This window comes from Hipposideros armiger, unplaced genomic scaffold (genome assembly GCF_001890085.2).
Source record: "Hipposideros armiger isolate ML-2016 unplaced genomic scaffold, ASM189008v1 scaffold_1251, whole genome shotgun sequence".
Lineage (NCBI taxonomy): Eukaryota > Metazoa > Chordata > Mammalia > Chiroptera > Hipposideridae > Hipposideros > Hipposideros armiger.
The window spans coordinates 154,226-164,186 of NW_017732601.1; the positions used below are offsets into that span (position 1 = coordinate 154,226).

The 9,961-nt window shown below is 45.6% G+C and overlaps 1 protein-coding gene across 1 annotated transcript in view; it reads right to left on the bottom strand.

The window, feature by feature from the left end:
* The window catches only part of LOC109376974 (phosphatidylinositol 5-phosphate 4-kinase type-2 alpha-like), a 155,938-nt gene extending 148,470 nt beyond the window's left edge, over positions 1 to 7,468 (bottom strand). Inside the window, exon 1 of the mRNA XM_019633152.1 lies at positions 7,049 to 7,468. Coding sequence (XP_019488697.1) covers positions 7,049 to 7,192 — 144 coding nt within the window. The 5' untranslated portion in view covers positions 7,193 to 7,468. The remainder of the gene's footprint in view (positions 1 to 7,048) is intronic.
* Between the last annotated feature and the right edge of the window lie 2,493 nt (positions 7,469 to 9,961).

Here is a 9,961-nt window from a genome sequence, read left to right on the forward strand (position 1 = left end):
TTTTATTATTCATTACTGTTGTTAATCTCTTACTATGACAAATTTATAAATTAAATAGTACAGATAGGGCTTGGTAGTATCCATGGTTCAGGTACCCACTGCGGGTCTTGGAACATATCCCCACAGACAAGGGGGGGACTACTGTACTCTGTCAAAGCTTTCAAGACTAAGGAAAGGAAAGAAAATACCTCAACGAAATGAATAACTCCCAGGTCTGCCCAGGCAGTACAGATCGATGGTTAAGGGTACAGGTTTGAATCACACAACCAACTAGCACTGTGATCTCAGCAGGTCATTAATTCAACCTACGCAATGTTCCTACTATGTAGTATTCTTCCTGGCTACGGTGTGCTCTCCCAATTCCCACCCCACCTTATTCTTGCAGTCTTTTAACTGGGTTCCATGAACCCTCACGTGGCCCATGGGTAGAGCTAGAGGATCAGTGAGCGTGGTAGTATGTATCCTATGTATTTTCATGTATTCATTCAAAAACATTATTCTAAGAAGGGGTCCATAGCCGTCACTGGACTGTCACAGGGGTCCACGACAAAAACAGAAATGTGGATAAAACTAGAGACATGGAAACAAGCTAAGAGGTATTTAAAACAGAATGAGAGAAATACGTCAGTTAGGATTGGTATAGGAGAAAATGAAAAGGAAGAGATGGCGTCAAGGAAAATATGTAGGTATTCCAAAATAAAGTAGCATCTTTCACCTTCCTTCTACTTCTAACCTTCTAAAAAGAGAGGTTGCCTCTGCTGTCACTCATTCACTCCTTAGATCTTTAAGCTCACACACACACACACACACACACACACACACACACACACACACACCCCAATAAACTACTATCTCAAAACAGTACATCCATGACCATCGTGATCGCCAAAGCATCCAGTTCTGCTGGCCTTCTTACTGAGTGTTCTCTTGCCTTCTGTTTCTTCTTCCTTGCTCCTTCCCTCAAAGCAAGTGCCCCAGTGCTCCACCTTCTCCCTCAGAGATCTAATTTACCCCCACGGCTTACTAATCCTGCATGGACAATTCTCAATTCTCCACCCCCACCCCCACCCCCCAACCTTGCTCCCGAGTTCTAATTCCACCTTCCAACACCCCACAGGTGGGCACTGTCACTACAATGTCCACTCACGATCACCCAACATTTCTTACCCCCCCCACCAAAAAACATTATCCTTTTTAACACACAATTCCTTCTCCTAACTTCTCTAACTCTCATGGGGTCACCTTTCTTCCAAGGATTCATCACATACAGTCAGGGCACAAATCCTGAACATTCCTTCAACTGTCTTGCTATTTGAAATGCAGCCCGGGCCCAGCAGCGTCAAAATCACCTAAGAGCGTGATAAATGCAGATTCTCAGGACTCACCCCATACCTGAGTCAGAATCTGCACATTTTAAAATGTCCCCGAATGATTCACACACACGTACAATTTTGAGAAGCACTTGTCTAGTGTTTATTAATATGCTACCAGCCTAACTGCTTCTAAATCTGATCATTTCTAGGTATCAATTACTGAATCCTTATTATGTGCTAATTACAGTGCTAGGCTTTAAATACATAATCTTACTTAACCCTCGAAATAATCTTGTGAGGTAATCATCATCTCCACTTTAAGAAGGAGCACAATGGGGCTCAAGTGGCTAAATCATCTATCTGCTCAAAGAGCCCATAAATGATGGAGGCAGGATTCGAACCTAATCCGTCTGAGCACAAACCATTTTGCCAAATTCCACCAATCCCTTTCAGTTCCAAAATGTATATTTCAAAGGGTATATTGGAAGAGTTAATTACTCTGGTTGACTGCATTTTCTAATCAGCTTATGGCAGATTTTGTTTGTTTATCACAATTCTTGTTGAAAATCTTTTGAAAGGCATAGCATAGCAGACAACCTTGCTGTAGAAAGAGGAATCACTGTCATAGCCATCATTCTAAATACTCAAGTTCACTCTAAACTATATGAGAAGAAAATGTATTCTGTTCTCAGGCTATCATCCCAAATTTTAGGGCTTATGAAACTATTTCCCAGATAATAAACTTTGTGTATGCCTGCTTGGCATTCTTCTGTCCTCTAAAAAGAGAAGGGAAAACAAAAAGTATGAGACTAGTTCTTCAGTAAACAATTAGTTGGGCTCTACTCAATGAGTTTCATTTAATGTCTAGCTAATTATCATTTTAATTGTCTGATTGCATTCTATTCAGTCAATATTTCATAGTCATATATTTCATTTTTAAATCTGGTTTTCTTTTATCTTTTCCAATGCCCAAATATGAACCCACAAACCTAAAAGACATCACTATTTCTCCAATATAGTATTTACCTAGTTCAAGTCCTGGACCTTGAGAATATAACAAAAGCTATGAATACTCTACCCAGAAAACCACATCTTAGTTAAAACACAAAACGCAGTACACAACACCAAGATAAACACCCCAGCTCTATTACTAGGACAGATACCTGCCTGATACTCCCTGTCCTGTTTCCCTGCCAATTCCAACAGGCAGGAGCTGCCACTTTTTGTAAGTGCTCAGTCTAGGGGAAGGCCACGGCTGACAGAAGCCGGGCCAGTAGGAATCCTTCCATGGGATTTTTATAACTGAATCTGAGACAGAAAATCCCTTTTGGAGGGCAGAAAGTACAAAATATGAAATTCAGGAAGCAATAGTTCCCTGCCCGGGGGGAGGAAACCTGTCAGCTATGAGCAAGAATGAAGACAAAAAGGTCAGAAAAGTCCCACAGCACTCTCAAGCACCAAGATCCAAATGTTCTGGAAGCCCAGCCCTATTCGTGTTCTTCTTCTGGTTTGCTTACCAATTCTAACTCCCTCAGTGATAGACCTCCAAAACTCTCCAAATAGTTAAAATTTTGGCCGAAGCTCATTTGTGTTTCCAGGGCTTACAACCAAAAGATGTTAATATTAATAATGGCTGGTTCTAAATTCTATATTTTTTAAACAAGTTTTATATCCTTTAATTGTTTTCTATACAGATAATGTCTTCCTCTAGATATTTAAATAGGTCTTTAAATATAATTTCTAAAAGGCTCACATTTCACTCTGCATAAAAATCTTTTAGAATATATGTTTAAAGCAAGTCTTGGCTCAGATCATTCTACATGCTCTACACACTATTAACCGTATTTGCCGGCGTATAAGACGATTTTTTGGCCCTGAAAAATATGCCTCCAAGTGGGGGGTCGTCTTATACGCCAGGTACACTTCAGATAGACTGCCCATAGTGCTTGCCCCGTGCCATAGTGGCCTCCCGATGCCCGCCCACTTCATTCCACATACCGTTCAGGCATCAGCAGCGCTGCTGGGTGTATGCTCGGCTGTTATGCGATTCGGCTGTTATGCGATTTTACCACACTCGCAAAATCGCACACAGCCGACCATACACCCAGTATGATAGCGCAAAATCGCGAATCGCGATTTATGTATATGTTTGATTACATACAGACTTGTGACAGTTTTCCTGCATGTCATAAGCATTTGAATATAAATATAAATGTTGAAATCAAATCTGATATTGTTTTACCTTTTATTTGGTGTGTGGAAGGTGTGCGGAAGAGGGGGTAGTCTTATACGGCGAGTATATAACAAACTCTGTATTTTGAGTGGAAATGTTAGGGGGTCGTCTTATACGCCGAGTCGTCTTATACGCCGGCAAATACGGAAAATATAATTTTAAGAAGCTAACTGCCTGATCATTTTTAGTTTAATTTCAAATGTAACAAGACAAAAATTGCCTTTTTAAGTTGTCTCTTCCTTTATGTATTCAATTATATTCTCTGCTTAAAATACTTAAAAATTGGCAGTGATCCATTCACTGATGGGTATTTTAAGTTAGAAAGCAGTAACATATCAAATTAACCACACAAAGTCAGGATTATTCTTACTGAGAATTACCACCACAATGGACTTGAAAATTCCTACCTTAATTGCAAGTTTTTATACTTCAGTCAAACAGACTTTGACTCAATGGACTGCAATGCAGTCCAACTACAATCAGTCCAACAAACTCTTAGTTCACACATCTCTCACAGTCACCTCGGATTTCCTTCCCTCGTCATGGCCTTGAAAATTCCCCGAATGCTGCTGCATTAGCAAGGTTGTAACAGCAAAGCAACCTGTGTTACATACTATTACTATTCCTAGTCAGGGCATCCTAATAATGCTATGATTCTAGTAGACTCTAAAAACAGTTGAATCTTGAAGTTAGAAAAAACTTGGAAATCATCCAGTCCAATCACCTTAGTTCACAGATGCAAACACTGATGCACCATTAGTTAACAGGCCCAAGGTCAACAGAATTAGAGAAATAATTAGTATTTTACCATAGTATGCAGAAGATTCCCAATACCCATAGAAGGTCCTACATGCTAAAACAAATAAGCAGTTCCCGTTTAGTGCTCCAAAAGTATGGCTATTTCTAAATGATCTTAAGACAAATTCAAATGAATTTTAAAAGCATTAAATTGCTATATTCGTGACAAATCTTTTCCCAATAATTCTGATCACCTTAGAAATGTAGGAAAAGATTCTTGATTTGAATAATCTGTTCCTTCTCTGCTATGCTTTCTCAGATGTCCCCATTCATATACAACATTATGCTTGCTCCTTCTTAATAATGCTGGCCTATGTATTCTCATATTATACTTTAGTACACACAAGGACATATAAAAGCATTTATCTAATATTAGACTTTATTGCCTAAACTGAAATCAACCAGAAACCCATAGCATCTAAGGGCTTAGATTTCATCTTTATATACACTTCCTTTCTTTTTTTCCCAAAAACTAATAACTAAAACAGACATTTTGAAAAAGAAGGCTGTGAAACAGACTTTTCTCAGAGCCCTCAAACATATTTGGACAAAAATATGAGGGGTGTTGTTAGCAATATTTGCACAGTGGCTGGCACTTTTTTGTGGCCTAACATATTTGTTGAATGAATAACACGGTTACATTACATACTGTGGAAACTCGACTTCTCTGGATGACTATACTTAGAATTGCTAACTTTTCTTGAAAGCAAAAGAAAATAACACAAAATGCACTATCTTCAAATTAAACATTACTTATATAAGCCTTAAGTGGTTTCCAACTATTTCCAATTGGCAAAAAATTCTAAAACAAATGTAGCAATTCATAAATATAAAGTAGCAACATAAGTGGTTACAGTAAAACATGCACAATTACAAGATTCTTCTAAAGTAAACTGAAATTCAGACTAATTCCCAGAGTGCACACTCTTTTTCAGCAGTATACTGTTGACACTAGTTTACTAGATTAAACCCTCAGACATAAACACTCTCCTGACCAAAACACCAGAACTCCAAAGGAGATAAAAAGCACCCATAGAAACAGAACAACATTAATTGAAAAAAAAGTAACTAACAACAGAAATGATTAAAAAAAAAAAGCTTAACAGAATTAGACATAACTCTGTAGACTTAGTACATTGGAAAATTTTCATTTTATATACTGTAATAAAACTTAGAAGAGTTTTGGTGCAGTAATGTGTGCTGTTGTGAAAGCTTACATTCCTAATTGCTAAATTAGCATTGTCAGGAAGTTAAAATGAACTTCAATGGATCGGGCATTAGATGATAGAAATAATTAGTACTCAATCTTCCTAAAAAATTGTCACTCCATGCAAACATAATCAATCCTGATAGTGTTTCACCTTTTCCCCAGCTCAGCTTGGGAAAGAAACATACAAGTATGATGCTTTTGAGCCATTTTAAACAACTTCATTAAATTCAGAACGCTCTTTTAAAACCCAGCACGGTTTTCTGTCCTTTCTATTATGCTGAAAAGGGCACAAAGGCATCCATCGGTATCAAAAGTACGGAAAGCAAGCTTACATGCTAACTGTCTGCAGTGGGTAAGGTCATGGTCAAAATTCACAGGCTCATTTAAACTTTCATGGCTCAGCCAACAGCTCCTATCACGTTTCCAGATCCTAGGGAGATTAAAACTGCAGAAGTTTCTTGCTGTAGGATCAGCAGGAGGCTATTTGAGACCCTCAAACTGCAGTCCGCAGAGCCCGCAGCGGCGCATCTTCCACCACCTCTGGCTGTGCGTTAAGCTAACCTTTCCAAGCCTTCTCTTCCGGCCTTTTGAAAGAAGCCCCAGAACCGATGCGGTCAACTCAGGACCTGCTTCCATCGCGCCCGCCGAGACCCCCTCCCGCGGTCCTCCCCAGGCCGCCCTTCCGCAGTCTGTGACTTCGGCCAGGCCCCCAAGGTGGGGGAGGAGGTGTGGGGAGGAAGCCTCCCCGCGGAGCAGCTCTACAGCCAGCACAGCGGCAGGGTGATGCGGGAGCGGAGCAGAGGAAGATGCTAAACCCCAGGCCCTATTTACATTGGCTCTTCTTTGTCAAAAAGATTCCTGTGTCCCACAATATCGTCTTTAATGGAAAAAAGGACCTAAGCACGAAAAGTCGCTGTCCAGATCTCCCCGATCTCCAGTCTTCTCATCCACGTTCCCCTGCGGGGAGGCTCCGGACGCTCCTAGCCTCGGGCAGGTACACCTGCCGGCGGGGGGAGGACCGGGCCGCCCCCGCCGTCCCCCGCCAAAGGGAGCGATCGCCAGGACTCTAACCTCAGCAGCCCCCGCCGAGGCTCACAGCCCCGGCAAGCGGTACCCGCACAAACTTCCCAGTTTCCGGGCTGCGGGGACAGACCGACCGGCAGACAAACGGGGTTGGGGGGTGGGGGCCGACACTGGTACCAGCTGCAGGGCTCAAATACAGATGGGACCCCTCGTCCCGCATCCGGATCTAGGTCCAAATGGGGTTCAAGTGGCGCCCGGGCGGCCCGTAGGCGCGGGCGTGCGCCCGGGGCTGGGGTGACCGGGGCGCCGCGGCGGGCGGGCAGCCCCGGAGGGCGAGCAGCCGGAGGGCCGGGGCCCCGTTCGGGTTCCCAATCCCGCAGGAGCTGCAGCAGGAGGAGGAGGAAGGGAGCGAGGAGGAAGGGGAGGAGGAGGAGGAGGAAAGGCACTGCGCGCCGCAGCCCGAGCCCTTACCGAGTGGTTTACCCCCCACATCAGGACGCTGAGCAGCGGATCGCTGGCCCGAAAGAGCTTCACTTTCTGCGCTACGAAGTGCTTCTTCTTGGTCTTGGTCTTGCTCGCCAGCACGGAGGACCCCAGGTTGCCGGGGGTCGCCATGGCCGCCGCCTCTGTCCCCTCCACCGCCGCGCTCCCGAGGCCGGGGACCCGCCCTCTCTACTCGCCCGCCGGGGGAGGCAGCCGCATCCCCCCGGCGGCGGCCCCGACGCGCCGTGCCCCGCTCCGCCCGCTGGCGCGCTCGGCCCCACTTCGCTCGCTCTGCCCGCTCCGTCCGGCTGGAGAGAGCGGCTGCGCTCGGCTCGCGCCAGGACCCGGACCCGGATCCTGCGCCCGCCGCCGCTCCGCGCTCAGCCCGCGGCTGGACCAGGCGCGCCGCGAGCGGCTTCCGTGTTGGGCGCTGGCGTCATGACGCAGGGGGCGGGCGGTCAGCAGCCGCGGCGCCGCCAGGCGGGGCGCGGTCGTGGGACCGTTAAGAAGCGACCTAGCGCTCAGGCTCCGGCTGCGGCTCCGGCTCCGGCTGCGGCTCCGGCTCCGGCTGCGGCTCCGGCTCCGGCTCCGGCTCCGGCTCCGGCTCCGGCTCCGGCTCCNCTGCGGCTCCGGCTCCGGCTCCGGCTCCGGCTCCGGCTCCGGCTCCGGCTCCGGCTCCGGCTCCGGCTCCGGCTGCGCCGCGGCGGGACCCTCTCGTGCACCGCCGAGCTCGGGGGGCCGCTCCGGCCCGCTGAGGAGGCCGCGGGGTGGGCGCGTGCGGCGCGGGGAGCGTGAGGACTCCCGCAAGGCATCCTCCTCTGCTCCCCAGGGAGGAAAGAGGGAAAGATGGGGAGCCTCCAGAGGCGGAGGCCAGGCGAAAGAAGGGGGCTCAGGGAACCGCCGCTGGCGGGTGCCAAGAGTCAGGAGAGCTGGTGAGACCCGAAATGCTGCAGGCCGACCAGGGCTTCCCTGGCACCGAGGAAAGGACCTGAGCACATCGTTGGCCACCTCCCAGAGTGGCCTTGAAATGAACTTCTTAATCCTGTTGTGCCTTTAACCGTCCGGCCTTTCGGACCCTAGAATTGGGCCTTCCCACCATCTCCGAGTGTGGAAGGGGCTGTCATTCCCACCACCAGCCCCTTCCCAGGCAGGACCCTGGAGTCCTTGGTTTGACCAGGAGGATCAGGCTCTACACTGCACCTTGTACTTCAGACCCGCCACAGTGTTCCTTATATGCCTTCCTTATTTCCATTCCTTCTTCCACGGAAATCTGTTCATTGTCTTCATCCATGTACATCCATCTAGCACTTCTTAATGCTGGCGATACCTGGCCCACTTCAGAAAGTTGTCATTCAAAGTATGTGATCCTGTTCTATGTACTTATCCTGATACAGCCCTCTGGATAAACATGTTATCTATTGCCATTATTACTCCACTCAAATGTAGTGGAGACCTACTGTGTGCGTGGCTTTGTTCTGTCAGGGAGACAAGGGATGACAGAACCTTATTCCTTAAGGATCTTAGTCTCATGGGGGTGGGGAGTGATGGGTCATGTGGTCACCTTCCTTTGCTCTTCTTTTTTCTTTGTTCTTAAAACATAAGGGCTGCCCCAAAGTCCTCATGTTCTTTCCCTCTTCATACTAATGTCCAAAATGATATCCTCCCCCAACATCAACCATCACCACTCTTAAGGGGTTAAAAAATAAACCCATAAATTTGTAGTGACAACATGGGGTTCCACAGCTCTCCCACTAATTTGAGCAAAGCAGTTAACCTGTCTGAACCTCAGGGGTTTATTTGTGTTAATAGTAGGGATAGTCAGACACAACTGTCATTTTAGGGACTACTTTGGGCCTGGTCATTGTAATCCTGCTGTAACTGTAGGTTGTTAGTTAGAATCAAAATCAACAGTAGACAATGGCTCTGAAAAGCCCTTTGTAAATCATAAAGCACTATATACATACAAGATAAAATGTAGAGTACTTGCAAATAACTCATACACTCTCCCCTGACCTCAGAGAAGTACCTGGATGAACATCTCTACATCAATTATTCACAAGCACCTTTTAAAAGTGTCTAAAATCAAGTTCAACATCCTCCTCCATCCCATATGTTGCTTCATTTTTCTATTATATTGGAAATGGCTTTCATATCACTCAGCTACCCCAGCTAGAAGTTCATTTGTTTAACAAATTTTCATTGACCCAGGCTTGAAAGCTTATAATCAGCATTGATTGTGCCTCTCATCACCACTCCACATGAACAGGTCCTGCCCTTGAAAACAATTGTCCTCAAATATTATCTCTTCGCTGTTGCTTTTCCCCCCGGTCCTCCTAGTTGAAATTAATCTGTTCACTTCAGTGTTTCCATAGCACTTTATTTGTTCCATAACAGCTCTATTGTACTTAATCATATATTAATAATGCAAGACAATGGGCTTGCTGTGAATGCTAAAAAAAACTGAACACAGCAATGACAAAGTGTTAAATGAACCCACAGGAAAAGGAGATGGATACTTAAGGGCACTCACTGTCAGATGAGGCTTCACATAGGAGGGCAGCAAACTATGGATGGGAGCACAAGGGGTCACCTCCACTAGGGACAGACAGAGGCATAGGCATGGACATGAAAATCAATGTGATATTTTCAGACCATAATGAGGAGACTTGTAATTTTTACAGATTTTTTTTTCAGTTTTATTGAAATGTAATTGACATAAAACATTGGGTAAGTTTAAGGTGTACAACCTGATTACTTGATACAGTTTATATTGTGAAATGATTACCACAATAAGGTAAGTTAACACCTCCATCACACATAATTACCGTGTGTGTGTGTTTGTGTGTGTGTGTGTGTGTGTGTGTGTGTGTGTGAGAGAGAGAGAGAGAGAGAGAGAGAGAG